Raw genomic sequence first — 16,729 nt, 5'->3', positions numbered from 1 at the left:
CACAATGGTAATGTTTATATAATCACTAATAAATGTTTTTATAGCATTTCCAAATGTTCTCCCCCCAGTAGCATGACCAGCTGAATTGGCTCTCTCCTGGGAACTGCTGGGTCCTGTAAAAATAACCTACACATTACATAGTTCCACTCTCTGGAGTATGTAGGAGGGTGAGATAATGACCTGTCACTGTGCATTGGGAGGAGGGTGGGGTAGAATTAGCTAAGGGGAAATGTTGAGGTAATGAAGGATGAACTGCACCTACCACTAGGAGCTGTAGCATCCAGCCATTGGTTGAGAGCAGCTGTGCCTGGAGATGGTGTCCACCAATGGCGAGTCGGTGTTGTGCTGCAGCAAAAGCTACTCAGCATGGGTGAAGGCGGGGCTAACAGCTTCCTTGTTGGCTACATTAGGACAGATTTGGGAGGTTAAAAATGCTTAATTACCTAGCAGAAAATGTAGAATTGAATTAAAGAGGCTCTGTCTTTTTAATATATTTTTACATTTGGCTTTGACCTGCTGCCAGGTCCTTTTGTACAGTAGCTGCTGTCACATGCCCTGGGAAGCCATTAAAAATAATATAATTTTATGTTTCAGTATGTCGTCATTATCAGGAAGTATAAGAGTCCACATGTTCAGGGCTTACCATTGCTTTAAAATGTAGCAGCACTAAATGAGCCACTTTAAAGTGAATACAGGTCTTACACATTTAATCTATCTGTAATTCTCTGCCAGGCCTCCTCTCTGCCAAACTGCCACCACTTTAGAGGTGAGAAATATGCGAAAATGAAAATAATTTAGTGATCTATAACCCCAGAACAAAATAAAAAAAGACAAAGAAGTTACATTATTATACATTATGAGTTCTAAGAAATATTGCTTTCATCAATTTCAATGTGTTGTGCGATCCTGCAGAAGGCCGCTTTGTGTCTATGTATATAAAGCATATAATAGGCGTGATCCAGTTTGTGCATGCAATTCCTTTTATAGCAGAGAGAAATTTTTCATAATGACTCAAGGCTAGATTGACTAACCACATTGTTATTAATATTCATGAAATGAGTAAACTCGAGTTCAATAAACAAAATAATTTGATATAAGGTGTGTAAAATAATCCTGGATTGTTTATAATCATGGAAGTCACGTACATGAAACAAAGGCCTTTTGTGAAAAGACAAGGAACCATAGTTGTCATAACAATCATATGAGAAGCATGTAAAAATCATTCCTTGTGCGAATACTTCTTTTCCCCCTTTCAGTGCTGCAAACTATGATACTTTTTGTCAGGGAGAATACTGCTCCAAAATGGCCTCATAGACAGTATGGGTTTCTGGGTTTGGACGTGTGTTTAGGTTCCACTTCTGAGATCTAAACACACTTCACTTTAGGCTGATAGCCCCAACAGAGCCATCAGTTCACACGCCTGCTCTTTCCCATTGCCTTGTTCCGTAGACCCCCTAGTGTTTATAGTCAATTACTGTAAATCAAACTTAATTTGAATTGAGCATTAGGATATTGTAAACACGACTACCCTGTGGCATTGACAGCAGAATAAAAAGAAGGGGAGAATGGTTGGTCTCCTGTTTAATGGTCTTTATTATACAATGGTCAATCGGGGGCATGGACCTGTGCATAGGACTTGTGGAATGTAGCTCAGCATATCAAAATAGTGTTTTGGCATACACTGCAGTGGAAGAAAACAACAAAAATACAAAAATAAATAAATCATTATTCTTTGTTATCAACAAAGGCTGGAATGGAAAATCTGAAATTTCCTTTGTGTAATGCAGTTATTCATAACACTGTGTGAACAGCCTAACCTGACTTTAGTTAACTTGTTATTTGGTGAAGAACTGAAAGACTTAATCTTTTATTTGAAATAGAGTAAGATAGAATTCCCTTGAGATAACAACATATTATCAGAAAAGTATGAATTTGCAGTACTCATCATTCCTATTAGTCTGTTGTCTTGTCATTCCCATCCAAAAATTGCACTTTGCAATAAACTTTGGCATTAGACCTCTGCTAGGTCTGCTTACAAAATACAGGGGCTGTTACCAATATGCTATCATCACTCATTTGCCTTGAAGTGTTTTTTATAACTATTAATTATTTAGAAATTGTCACAATATTAAACTTACACATATTACAAACACTATATTAAACAATAATTAATAAACCATTAATTAAACACTATTAACATATAGTACATCTGTGTCATTAACTCATTGTTCTGTAGTGCCTGATATTTCATCATTAGACAGCTTTAAAAATGACCATTTACACATTAGCAGTATAGCTGAATACTTATTGAACTGATTTAAACTGTGTGCATTGCAAATGGGGGCAACATTACTGTGTTTCCTCCCAGGATTCAAACAGGCAAATTGCTGGTTAACAGTGAATTTACATGTACAGATCTGCTGTTATAAATGTGAATATGATATGATGATGATAATAATGATGCTATCTCTAAAAAAGTCTTGCAAGAAATATACATACAGTACATATTTACACCAGTGCTGTATAATATACGTATGAAGAAATTTGTCACATTTTAGTGTGTATTAATGCATATATAAATTAGGCAACATGTCGAAAATGTTAGACATGTTTTATTCATAAAATAATTATTTGTTCATCTTGACACTCATTTACATATTGATAAATAAAACAGGTTATGCTAATCAGCCTTCAAGTAATTTAATAACACACACACAAAATAGTGACCGAGCTCAAATCTTTACTGATTTATTTCTATAGCATCTGGCTTAGAAATGTTTGGATTCTGTGTTTGCATGGGTATCATCATACTAATTGATTGCTATTGATCACACTCATGACACACTCATGAGTTTTTCCTCTTTCTGAACCCGTTGATAAAAAACATCAGACTCAATTCTTTTGAATATAAAATGCGATCAGAGTCCAACGAGGCAACTTCATTTCAGATTATTCTGACTTGCTGTATTGCACGCATTTCACATGTGTTTCCACAATATTTGGCACTGCGAGCACTCACGGCAAACAAGACAAGTGTGCTGTATGTCCACCGAAGGCATTGACATTGTCATTGTTGGGCTTTTCGTTTCTCTTTTGATTGGATCTAGACTGTGGCCATTTTAGTTTCATGAATATTTATATTTCACATGCATTAAACATGGGCCTCATCTGGAAAAGGTTAGCTTGTTGATGTCCTTTTGGGGAAAAGCCATGTTCTCCTATGGAGGCATGTTCATTCCCAGTTTGACTACTGCAAAAATTCCATATAGAAAAGAGGAAGACTCTATGAAGAAAGCAGTGCTAATTGATAAGTAAAACAATTGATATTTGTGGGTTGTTGTTATGTAGTGTTATACCCATGTGTTCTTTATTAAAGCTTAATGCTTAACAAATATCCAGCTGTATATTGCTTATTGTGATGATGACATTTAGAAACTTCAGATTTTTGAAAAACAAATTGATGTTTTCAATATCCGTTGATGAAAGCAAAAATGTTGGCAAAAATATTCAATTCTATTCTTCCGAAGGCCTTGACAAAAAACCAAAAATCTATTTTCAATAATTTGACCCATTCGCAGTAAAACACTCCTGCAGATCCCTTTTTCATTACCGCCTTGTGAACAAATTATTATATTCTGAATAATGACAAAAATAGATGTTGTTTTAAATGTTTAAAAAATGTACCAATGTGTAAAACTATTTCAAATAGCATAACATTTAAATATATGACACAGGTCTGTTCTTTTTACTGGAAATAATGTGAAATGCAGTCTCAAACTGAACATATCGCAGGAAGGTTTGTGTGGAGTGTAAAGCAGGGCAGTCTTTAGATCGGGAATGCCAAACCAAACGTTTCTGCAAAACGCACGAACTGAGCAAACCATGAGTCACAAGTGGAGAAATGTGGCTTCTTTAAAACATTTTAATGCTAGGCTGCGGCATAAAAAAAATAAAGTGGAATTTTACCTCCACTAAACTGTTTTAGCACAAATAATGTAAAATAAATTAAGTTAAAAATGCGCTGTGTAAATAAAAAGGACTGTTAAATACATGCTCGCATAATAATAATAACAATAATAATAACTATAATAATAATAATAATACTCTTCACATGGCCACTAGTCATGTTAAATTGACGTTAAAATGTGGTATTAACACTCTTTATTGATGCTGCCATGTCAATATGTTTTATCTGTCAGTGAGGGCCAGTGAACTCTGAACATGCAGCTGTTCTGTATGAAGCATTCTCATTGGCCAAACTGCTTGCATGTCTCAGTACTGAACAGTCAGCATTGGACACATGGAAGAACTTATGTTTACGTCAGATAACAATAAAACTCTGCAAATAACTATTCCTTCACATACAGTAAATTCTGATAATCACCCTTTTGTAGAAGATAAGTCTTTTAATGGCGCAATACAGGACATTATTAGTTACAGGGCTGTTAATACGATGACAATCTTGAATCTTACTTAAAGGCCAGACCTCAATGTAACATATTTAATTTACACTAGGTATATGAACCTCAAAGGTACAAAGGGTGTTTCAAGCTTCAATAGGGATGACACATTTCCAGAAGAACTGACATTATAATCCATACACATTTATGTATTTCTACTTTCACAATAAATATATGTGATATATGATATCATTAAAATATATGAATTCTTTCTATTCTTAACTTTATACTTGATGCTTAAATAAAATTTATTTTCATTGATGACAGTTAAAAAAGTTGTAAAGTTATATCTTCAGTGTATTTTCTCTTATGTTAATCTGAAGCGGGCAGTAATTCTCATGAAACTGCTGTTTGCTGTTTTAAAATTTGAATTGTAAAGTGCGCAGATCAGAGGATTCAAGAAAGCAGCGGCACATACTGGCATCAGTCATTGTGTATTATTGCAAACGACTTCTCGTTAAGTTCACAGCTCCACACAAACAATGCTAACGTTGGCCTGGGTATCCTCTGTGAAATATGGACATGCACTGAACCCAAAGCCCACTCTTATGGGACCCGACCTTTCCTCTAGGCTTCAGTCATCTGACCCGGCAGCTGATGCAAGTGTCCCGGGGCCGCCTGGTCCTGGCGCTGGAAGGGGGACACGACCTGGGCGCCATCTGCGATGCGTCAGAGGCCTGCGTCAACGCACTGCTGGGAAATGAGGTAAAACGCCGTGAGTCACTGCTCCACGCCAGCGAGGGCTCCCGCAGCGACGCGACAGTGACAGGCAGACAGGAAGCATGCGCGAGTGAACGGCAGCACGCAGGCGGTCACACGGTCACCCAACATGCCCACACGGTCGCCAACACATCCACACGGTCGCTCAACATGCCCACACGGTCGACAGCACATCCACACGGTCGCCCAACATGCCCACACTGTCACCCAACATGCCCACACGGTCGCCCAACACATCCACATGGTCTCCCAACATGCCCACACGGTCACCCAACATGCCCACACGGTCGCCAACACATCCACACGGTCGCCCAACATGCCCACACGGTCGCCCAACACATCCACACGGTCACCCAACATGCCCACACGGTCGCCCAACACATCCACACGGTCACCCAACACATCCACATGGTCACCCAACATGCCCACACGGTTTCCCAACATGCCCACATGGTCACCCAACATGCCCATACGGTCGCCAACACATCCACACGGTCACCTAACATGCCCGCACGGTCGCCCAACACATCCACACGGTCACCCAACATGCCCACACGGTCGCCCAACACATCCACACGGTCACCCAACACATCCACACGGTCACCCAACATGCCCACACGGTCGCCCAACACATCCACACGGTCACCCAACATGCCCACACGGTCACCCAACATGCCCACACGGTCACCCAACATGCTCACACGGTCACCCAACATGCCCACACGGTCGCCCAACACATCCACACGGTCACCCAACACATCCACACGGTCACCCAACATGCCCACACGGTCGCCCAACACATCCACACGGTCACCCAACATGCCCACACGGTCACCCAACATGCCCACACGGTTACCCAACATGCTCACAAGGTCACCCAACATGCCCACACGGTCGCCCAACATGCCCACATGGTCTCCCAACACTTCCACACGGTATCCCAACACTTCCACGCGGTCTCCCAACACATCCACACAGCCGCCCAACACATCCACACAGCGTTTCACGCAGGCTGGGATAATTCTGACTGCCAATTGAAAACGAGTGTTTATTTATCTTCACAGTTTTATATATCACTTTGACTTGCCAAACTGAGTTAGCGAAACAAATGTGTAAGTGTGTCTAATTTCAAGTCAAAATTAAAGTGTCTATCTGTATTTTTTTCAGTTTTGGAGGATTTTGAAACACCTGTGGTCACTGGTGGTTCATTTTCACACTCCAAATACAACAATTCTATTGAAGGAAACAAAGCTGTTTTCTAGGACCTCATCAAGTTAGTTAGTTTTTTCTTAGGAGATAATTCAGATAATTCAGGGCGTTTAGAGGCAGAAGACTGTCTAGAGAACGCATACAATGTCGCCAGAGCCGGTAATATTTAGCAACAACAAACGTAATGTTAAAGACAGTTTTTGCATTTTATACTCAAGCAGTTCCACATTTATCATGCAACGTTCTGTGCATGCGTCAGACCTTGGGCAAATCTCGAGCTCTTAGCTCATTACAGTACGTGCCAGCAAATTTGTATATCCGGTGGGAACGTCGCACCTGACACCAAGCATAAGGGAGCAGTTTAAGAAGGCAAACACATCTCATTGATAATACTATAAAAATGCTGTTGTGAGAAGGTTTCAAATGTGTGATTTTTAATATGACAAAATTACGGATTGACACTGGACAGATGTTTAATGACAGATCATTTTAGTGAATGCTGACTATAGGTCATCTATGCCCAGTGTTTGTGTTCTATGTTAATTCTGACTTGCATTTTATACAATGGAGTGCCTCTCCTTTAAAACCTAACTACAATGTATTTGCTTATCAAGTATATTTACACTTTCGCCTGAACACTCACTGAAGCAACGCAGCCTGTATACCTCAATAGTGCTTATAGTCCAACAGCAAGGCCTCATCTCTGAGACCTGAACCTGCTGCCTTCTTGCGACAAGTAAATTCCATAGACATAAAATGAGACTCCATCATGATTTCAAGGACAGGTTGGCAGAGAGATCCTTTATCTCTGTATTTATGACTACAGTCAGTAAATCAAACCTCCACAACCCTCTGGTGTCCTGTTTGACATGGCATTTCAATGCTCTGTTGCACAGAACAGCTCATAACACGCTAGCAAGCTGTTTCACAAGCACTTGGTTCAAATAAGTCTAGGGACCTTATGTCTGACATGGACAAATTAGGCATGGATTTTCCAATTCTTTTTTCATAATTTCTATGATTATAATTTTATTTGTATTATTATTCTTATTAATATTATTTCAGCTGGGCTAGTAATATGACACCTATGTGTAGAAACCTTGTAGATGCTTTCAGAAAGCAAAGCCACAATGATTTGTCCTTGAGTAATAAATGAGTCATTTTCCAGTACACTGTTGCTGAATAAACTTCTCTGAGCTTTTTCTAAAGAAGTTGAAGCACTTTCAGAATGAACACTAGGGAGTGTTTACCTGGACACCCTGAGTGCATAGCAGCTAATTGGGCCCTACTTTGCCTAACTTACCTCCAATCTAGAACTTTCTGTATGTTGTCATTTTTATGCAGTAACCCTAGATGCCTATAAACTACCACTTTAAACTCACTATTACAAGGAATTAACTGAGAACTGAGGAAGCATCTGCTAGTTCATTCAGCACTGCATAGTTAGGGTGACCAGACAGCCCGATTTATGAGCATCTCTCCAGACAAAGGCACCATCAGGACGCAGTTGGCCCTGATGATTAGAGTGAATTAAAGAGAATGGACCCAATGCCTCCAAAGCTTTGACTCAAAAGTCCCCCTGCAGTCCGTGATCCCAATTTCCCTGTCTGCGATGGCATTCTCCTTTATTCACCTCTCATCTGGTCACCGTATATATAGCTGGACAAACACTGTGTTCTCCATTAAAGCCACTTTTGTCATTGATTAATATGCAAATTATCACTCATTTTCTTCTTCTTCAGATTTACAAATAAATGTAAGAGGCAGAGCTTTGGTGTAAAACGTGTCTAGATTTGCTTTGGCTGCATTGCACTCCAAATTTGCACCAAACTCAAATTACAAAGGTGAGAACAGAGCTCTGCTGAAGTGCTCTGCAGTTTGTCAAACATGTTTATTCATGTGCTGGAGACTAAAATCCCCAAACACTTTGCTGGTTCTTTGTTTAATGGTTTCATTGTTTTTCCTGGCCATTTGTCAGCAGCTGTGCCCACCGGCCTGTCCATATTTGCCGTAGGTTTTGATAAATCTTATGATAAAACGATGATATATGATTCATGAGCATGACGGAAGTATGCCATCTGTCAGTAAAACTGACTTGAGCTTCAGGGACAATTCCCATAGATGTGATCATCATTTTTATAACTGTAAATACTCACAATTGAAAAACTAAACAGGAATATAAAATATGCAGGATTGTAATGAAGAAAACGTGACTGTTACCACCATATAAAATATAACCTCAGGTAAAGTTCTGACCAACTAGATCACTTATGGTATCTGATGTGAGCCAAGCACTTTCCCTGGGTCTAAGTCATTTGGATAAGTATCGTTCATGTTCATTAGACAAACGGCCCAGAGCATTTCCAAGAGTTGAGAAATCAGCATAGAATGTTAGACGTGCCAATGAAATGGGGATAAATGTGAAACACCAATTCAATTTCCTGTGCCACACAATGGAAACGGGATGAATATCAGATGGCAGTCCACGTCCATCCACAGGGTACTAGCTACTGCTACCCATGCGACTGCATGGAAAGGACTCAGTGGAATGTGTTTTGATAGGAAACAGAGTTAGCACGTGTGTTTAAAATGTGCTGCAGTGGGATTTCTGTCAGGGAAACTTTCTTAATAAAATAAATATGCATGAAGAATTAAACATAATTTTGTATGAAGTGAGCTGCCAGAAAAAAAAAGAACTTGGCAGAGCGCTGATATCATAAACGACAAATTCATAATCCAACAGTTATAGGTGACTTATTAAAGTTGGGCTGTAACTGCCACTAAATATGCCAGATTTGCTTATCTAGGTTTGATAAACTATTTCTGTCACTTGCTCTTCCAACAATCATATATGAATTTTATTTGCTAGTGATTAAGCAAAAAAAAAAGGAAAAATAGCAATAAGTTTCATTGTATACCTTATAAACAAATGACAGTCAAAGAAAACCATCACTCCAAAAAACATTTTAAGCTGATATTGCAGGTCCAGATGAATATGACGGAATCATTGTGTCGCACCGCTCATAAATGAGACATTGTTATGTTGCAGAGCATGAAAAAAGAGAGAACGGTGTGCTTAAGTGGATCATGATCAATTGGAGGGAATGAATGTGTGAGTGTTACGTTGAGATAAAACACAGAGAGGCTGGGCTGTAGTGGCCCCTGGGTGCCTGAGATTAGGCAGAATTAGTCCAAATGAAGTCTCCAGACGAGGCAGGAAAGGAAGAAGGGAATCATTGTAATACCGAGGAACAACACTTTGATTCTGTGTGTGGGACAGGGGCACACTGCGTGGCTTTGTGGCACTTTGGGGCTCCAGCAGACACAGGTTAATTAAGGCACGGGGCTTAGCACCCAGTGAGAGCCCACCCCCCAGGGAGGGCAGGTGGGGGTGTAACTGAAGGCTAATTACCCCGAGGGTGGAGAGGATCTAATGTTAGAGCCACACTGACCATTGTGCTTGCAGAGGAGGACAACACAAGTGAGGTTTTATATACACTGAAATGGTAATACGTATTCTGTCTTTAGCCATTAATATTTCCTTTTAGTTTTTCGGGGGGAATTTGATTTGTTTAATTCAATTACAAGGCCACTGTACATAATTCAGAGAGACCTCTGAAGTCAGTCATCTAGCTGTGAAAGTGAAAGAAGCAATAGATGTAGTCATCCACATACCTCTACTTTCACTGACCATTACAAAGGAAAGAAAAGCCAAAAGGATCTCAAACACTGAAAACAGCTGTACAGCTATCTGCTCCATCCTATTCATCACTTTACCCTTTATCCCACTGTACACATGGAACACAGATGAAGTCTATTTACTGTTCTTCCTTTCAATGGCTAGGAGGGCCTCTTTGAATAATCAGAACGTTTACGGGTTACGTGTGTATGTGTGTGCGTGTGTGTGCATGCGTGTGTGTATGCTTATGTGTGTGTGTGTGCACGTGCAGGTGTATGTGTGTGTATGTGTGCGTGTGTGTGTGGGTGTGTATGTCTGTGCATATATGTGCGTGTGTGTGTGTGTATGTATGTGTGTGTGTGTGTGCGCGTGTGTGTGTGTGTGTGTGTGTGTGTGTGTGTGTGTGTGTGTGTGTGTGCACAGACGCCCATGTGAACATGCATGCTCCTCTAGTCTGTTGTTTTTCAGAAGGCCCTCGGGTTTGATCTTGATATTGAGGTCTTGTTATTCTGCTTATATCTCTCTTCAGCTGGAGCCCCTCTCTGAGGATGTTCTCCACGCAAAGCCGAATGCAAATGCCGTGAGCACCATCACAAAGAGCATCCATGTTCACAGTGAGTCTGCCCTGGCTTCCTTTAAGAGATCTCACCACCATTAAGGTAGATGCAAAAATACTGACTACAGGAAAGTCTCTCTTCCTATGCTGTATAAAAATATAGTGCTGCATGATAACAAGTGTGGTCTAAAAAACATTGGCTTGTTTATAGTAGTCCTTTGTAGTTTTGCTATTGTACATGGTGTTACACTTTCCAGTTTGTCCTGCAAATCCTGTATCTAAAACAATCGTAGAAGCAGCAGCAATATTGTTATCTGTTCACATTTCTGTCCTGTGTTTCAGGCAAGCATTGGAAATGCCTGAAAAGATATTCCCCTACTGTTGACCTATCACTCTCTGAAGCCTTGAGTCAGGAAAAGGACGAGACAGAAGCTGTCAGAGCAATGTCACTGCTCTCCGTCGATGTGAACCTTTCATCAAAACCACAGGAAATCAGGTAAGAAATAAAGGTGGTTTTAGTCAACTTTATTTTGGTTTCAAAAACAGAAATAGCAAAGGCGTGGGGAGGGCCGTCTACCATATCAGTATCCACAAACATAGGTGCGGACATGCTGTGGGTACACATGCAGAAGTCCTGAAAGCAGGCATCTACTCGAATCCCAATACCTGACACCTGAGCAGGCTTGGGCCCAGAATGTTGCCATCCAGGTCTGGTTCAGATCCAGGCAGAATGCCTTTGGTCTCTGCATGCGTTAATATGTGAGAGACCATGTTACTGAATGCTCTCTATATCACTTACTCCTCATTGCTGTTTCTCTACCTGTGCTGTCTGCACTCGATTGAAAAAGTATTATAACACCCACAGTGCCAAATGTCTTGAATGAAAACATTAAAACAATACTGCCGTGTATTCAACAGTGATTTGATATAAATGGTGTTTTCATACACGCTCAGCATTTTTGACTGACAGATGTTTAACAAATGATATTTGCACATGATGGACATTACTTTGTATGATCCCCCTCATGACATTTCTCACCATGAGGGGAATCACTTAACTGAGAAGTTGTCACACAGCAGGGCACTAAAAAGGACTGCTTGCTCTCAAAAGCCAGCTACTGTATAAGTTACTACAAAACTTCAGCTATACTGTGAAAATACAGTTGAAGGCAACAGATTTTCTGTTAATCAGATATAGAAACAGTATATGATAGATGGGAATCAACAAGTATTGGACTCGATAGATATTTGACATTAAACGTTAACTTCACAAACATTTGGTGAATTGATGTTGCTGATTACTAAGCTTGTTCAATTCTGTAGCGAAGAGTTAAGATAGATAGTGAAGATAGAACATGAATTGTGAGTGAACTGTTAATAGGATCCAGATTTAAATAAGTGATTTTAATAAAAAAGAAACTATTCTTAACATGGCAACACTAAATAAATGTGGGGGGGAAAGTATTAATGATCTGCACAGCCAGAAAGTGTAATAAATAAAGAATTACTCTACATTCATTCTGTTTGAAAAGGACAAAAGTAAAAATAGAGTTTGGGCCCAATCCATTTTCAGTGGATTCATGTCTTGCAAAGTCTGACCAAATTTATAAAGAAATGTTCTCAAAGGTCACACAGCACATTCTGAGGGATGTTCTCTCTACTGTGTGTAGCTGAACCGAGACAGAAATGTTGACACTTTACAGCTATATGACTTAAGACAGTTATGTATATAGACACAAGACAGTTCTTCAAATTGCATGTGCAAACATTGACAGAGCTTAATTAAAGGCTGAATGATTTAGCATAATGAAATGCCTTTCCCATTTAACTATCCAGCAGTGCAACTAGAAACCTACATTTCTACTTTTCTGAGAGAGCTGGATTTTGAAAATATATTGCTAGCTACTGTAAACAGGACAAGATCTATTCAAATGCATTATGGTATTTCAGTAATGTGGCTTGATCTCCGTCTACGGGAGCTTGTGACTCTCTTTATATTGCTATATTCTTGGTTTTAAATTGTAATTTTGCTGTAATTCGTCCGTGTAACCTACAATAATTTTTAATATGCTATTACCCCTAATGCTATACAGTATGCGGTGCAACAAATTGCAAATAAAATCAGAAATGCCTGTGGAGGCAGATCCAGCTAAGGCATGTCTTGTTAGTGAGGGGCTGTTTCCTACAACCCAGAATTATGCACTGAACAAGAGGGCCAACTGTGGCTGAGTGTCCCATAATGCAACACATAGAATTGGCCAAGGAGGGACTCAGTCAGCAGGTTCTTACCTGTATCATCCCTCAATACAATCCTGGGTTCAATCACCCTTTGCCCTTAAATTACAAGCATTTTCTTCCTTCATAAGCACAATTTGGCAGGATACTTTTGATGGTTTGATGTTGTCAAAGTTGAGGACAAATGTTGATTGAATCCAGGCTAGACTCCTGTTCAATTGGGTGCCTGCAGTATGTCTGTGCCTTAAACAAGTGTTTAAATGCAAATCGACCATCCCCTGTATTTATATTGAATTAGTGATCTGCTTTCCGCTGCGCTTAAACCCTAGAATAGTAGACCCTGCTTGCAGTGTGTGGGGGGACACTTTCAAAGTGAGAATGTTCCCTTTTCGCATGCAACTTCTGCAAATCTATATCTATATATACATGTGTTTATTGGGCGACACACAAAAGCTACTGTGGTGTTCAGCATATCAAATTTCTCTGGCAGGGCTTGAAGCACAAGTTCAGTAAAATATAACAGAGCTATTTTTGGTGTAGCTTAATTCAAAAATGTACAGTTTACAGCTTTCCTTTGACTAGATATGATTTAAAAATGCATTCCAACCATAGCCACATGTGCAGGAGATGTCTGGCAGGATAACCCAGTATACGATTTCACAGCAAAATGAGCTGAACTTCCATGAAAGTAAAATAGTTTACATTCTACCAGGATACTTTCTTTTTTTCTATCCCCTCAGAAAATAATCTTTTCTCCTTTCTTTTTCAAACCATAACTTTTTGTTAAATATACAGCTATTCAAACATGCTCAAACGTAAACAGGAACATTTGAAATCATCGCTTTGGATTTAAACTGTTTTTCCACTTGATGTGTGTTTATACTTCCTGCAAAAGGGCCTCTATTTATGGACAACTGGATAACACAAATAAACATCACACAGAAGTGAAAAATCAGCTTTTATTATCCATGAAACTCTACAATGTCATTGTGTACTCTTGCACCGCGTTCTGATTGCCTGTTTATTTTCACAGGCCGGCCCCTGAGCCAATGGACGAAGAGCCAGTTCTGTGAAGTGCCAAGTCTTCCCAGCCATTTCCTGTCTGTGACATCATTGTGTATCCCCAGAAGGCACCCTGATCCGTGTCTTGTCTACTGCCTGGGTGGCGCACATCGCACGGAACGTAAACACGGAGCACAGGACTCGTTTCACTTGTTCCTTGAACACATATGAAAGCAGAACTCTGGTTCTCGTCATTTTTTGGGATGCTATTTCAAGCATGGAGTCGCTTTCGATTAGGAATATGTCTTTCATCATGGTGAAATGCTGACACGTTATAGCTCCAGATATTCTGTTTCATATGTTTGTTTTTTTAAGTACACAAAACACCTTTTCAAATTTTCAAATCATTTTAAATATCATGGAGGCACGTTCTCCATTTCTTTTCTTATGAAAGCATTTTGAAACAGCATGCTGGTCTTTTGTAACTTTACAAAGTGATGGAGGTGACTGACTATTTTTCTAGTTACATTTGTATTTACATAAAAATATTTAGCCAAGTGGGCCTTCACTGAGCAAGAAATTATACGCCATGCATACAACCATTTATGCTAGATCAATGAATGCCAATGGGCTTTTCCCAATCTATCTATCTAACTTCACAAGTGTAACAGCTATCAATGAAGTGCTATTTGTTTAGGAACAAATTATTAGCAATCTCCCCTCAACAAAAGCAATTAACTAAAGATCCTCTGATAGCTCCAACACCTTTTTTTAAAAAGTAACAGAACTTATGAAGAATGCTGGTTACTAGCATTGCAATGGTTCTAATTCACAATGTTCCTGTTTGTTATGCACCCGCTTTGCCCCCCCCCCCCCCCCCCCCCCCCAGCAGCTTGAAAGCGGCACGTTAAAACTAAAACAGAGGAGCATCGCACGGCGGTTCACAAATCTGAAGGGAGCCATAACTAGAACAAGCTTTGCTCAAAGGTTACGACGATATGAAAGATCAAACAATGTGGTTCCAGTTAGGGCGAAGGGAGACCGGTAAATCAAAGATGAAAAGATCTCACTCAAATAAAATTATAGATTTCTCTTTAGTCATCAAGACAGGCAGTATTTTTTTGGCATGCAGGCACACAACAGGGTCAGTTGTTGCCATTCCATAAAGCAGGACTGCTCAGGTAATTGAATAATGAAATGTTAAACCAATGAGGAAGACATAGGGTGGGGGCGCATGTGATCATGTGTCTGTGTACCCATTTTCTTTCAGGGACAGGGTGTGGGGACTGTTGGATTGGCCTTATTTATTTTTAAGTGTATACTAAATTCGGCAGGTAGAACCTTTGGAAAATGATAAGAGTTGCAATAGAATCTATGTGTTTTTTTTAACTGTGTTTGAAATGATGGCCCATAATGACTTGTAATGACTAAATTATGAATGTGTTCCTTTTTCATTCAAATGTAAACAGTTTTTAACAATATCACATTAAGTTATTGTTAACATTTTTCTTTTCCCTCTGTGATGGTATATTTCAGATGCGACCGGGAAATACAAATGTGCAGTTTGACGGAATGGAGCTCTGTTCTGCATTAGTTTGTCCCAGAAAGTGATTCTGTTAGAGGGCACTGTCAAAGATTGGGTAACGTATTGAGATTGAAGAACTCAAAACTGGCAACTCACACATTACAGCTACAGTAAGTCTACCAAGTAGAACTTTTACATCTGCACTGAGAAGACAAATCACCAATACTACTATATGAGTATTGGAAGTAAGCAGGGGTGTGCGATGGCCTCTGTGTTGTCAGGTGTAGTATATAGAAGTTGTCCGCTTTTCTTACAGAGTGAGTCTGAAGGGGGTCTTGCGTGGTCACTGGTGGTATTTGTTAAACATTTTGAAGGAAAATGGGGTTCATTGGGTGTTTTAGTTTTTGAAACTGGTGTGGTAAAATGCCACTACTTCACATTACAGGTATATACAGTACATGCACCACTATCATTAACTACCTGCACACAGTATCTTAGATAAACACACCGCTACACAAAAGCCCTGAAGGCTCTGTGGGTAGCCTCCACCTGCCTTCATACTTTCACTCATATGGACTCCAGCTGAGAGCAGCGTGGCACTGGCTGTGTCACTGCTCCTCTTCCGTCCTGGGGCTCCTCAACATTCCTGGAGAACTAGCCATAGACTGTCCCCTTTCCTTAATGCTGTTTTTATGTTTATGTTATGTTCAACAAATTCACATTTTCTTTAAATACTGAAAAGGTTATTGACACATCCCTTCCTGTGGAGTTATTTTTATTATGTAAATTGGGCAAGGGACATTCGAGATGCATGTGCATGAAACATGCATCAGATATTTCTGTTGGGGAAAGTTTGAATGATAAAATGATCGAACAAACAAATATGAATCTAACTGGGATGCTCCCTGTTTTCTTGAGAGATTCCTCTTAGCTGGAATTGATTCAGCAGATATTAAATTGTATAAATGGATGGTGACAGAATGGATGTGACGGAGGCTGTTGGCTGTTGGCTGTTGGCACCTTATTGAGTTACCAAAAAGAGGTTTTATAGTAATAATATTAATCATTGTTACCAATCACTCTATCTAGAATTATTTTGTCCTTCGTTAAAGAAATTACATTTAATCAATATTGATGCTGTGTTTTCCAATCACATAATTCTTCCTCACACATCATTACAGATTGGGATACTGCAAAAAATAAATAAAACCTGTGAAAGACAAAACACTGCAATACCATGGACTGAATGCCCCTTCCTACAGTATCATGTGCTGTAAGATAACGTAGAGGGAGAATACATTGGAATTTATGTGCAATATAAAGGCAATCATATAGAGCACCAG

At 39.7% G+C, this 16,729-nt stretch overlaps 1 protein-coding gene across 1 annotated transcript in view; it reads left to right on the top strand.

The window, feature by feature from the left end:
* Positions 1-14,031, top strand: part of LOC133130155 (histone deacetylase 9-like) — a 111,898-nt gene extending 97,867 nt beyond the window's left edge. Inside the window, 4 exon segments of the mRNA XM_061244510.1 lie at positions 5,032-5,165; positions 10,598-10,682; positions 10,967-11,120; positions 13,893-14,031. Coding sequence (XP_061100494.1) covers positions 5,032-5,165; positions 10,598-10,682; positions 10,967-11,120; positions 13,893-13,932 — 413 coding nt within the window. The 3' untranslated portion in view covers positions 13,933-14,031.
* Positions 14,032-16,729: the final 2,698 nt, after the last annotated feature.

This window comes from Conger conger, chromosome 1 (genome assembly GCF_963514075.1).
Source record: "Conger conger chromosome 1, fConCon1.1, whole genome shotgun sequence".
In the NCBI taxonomy this organism is placed as follows: Eukaryota; Metazoa; Chordata; class Actinopteri; order Anguilliformes; family Congridae; genus Conger; species Conger conger.
Note: the sequence above shows the minus strand (reverse complement) of the source record. Positions and strands in the feature narration are given on the sequence as shown.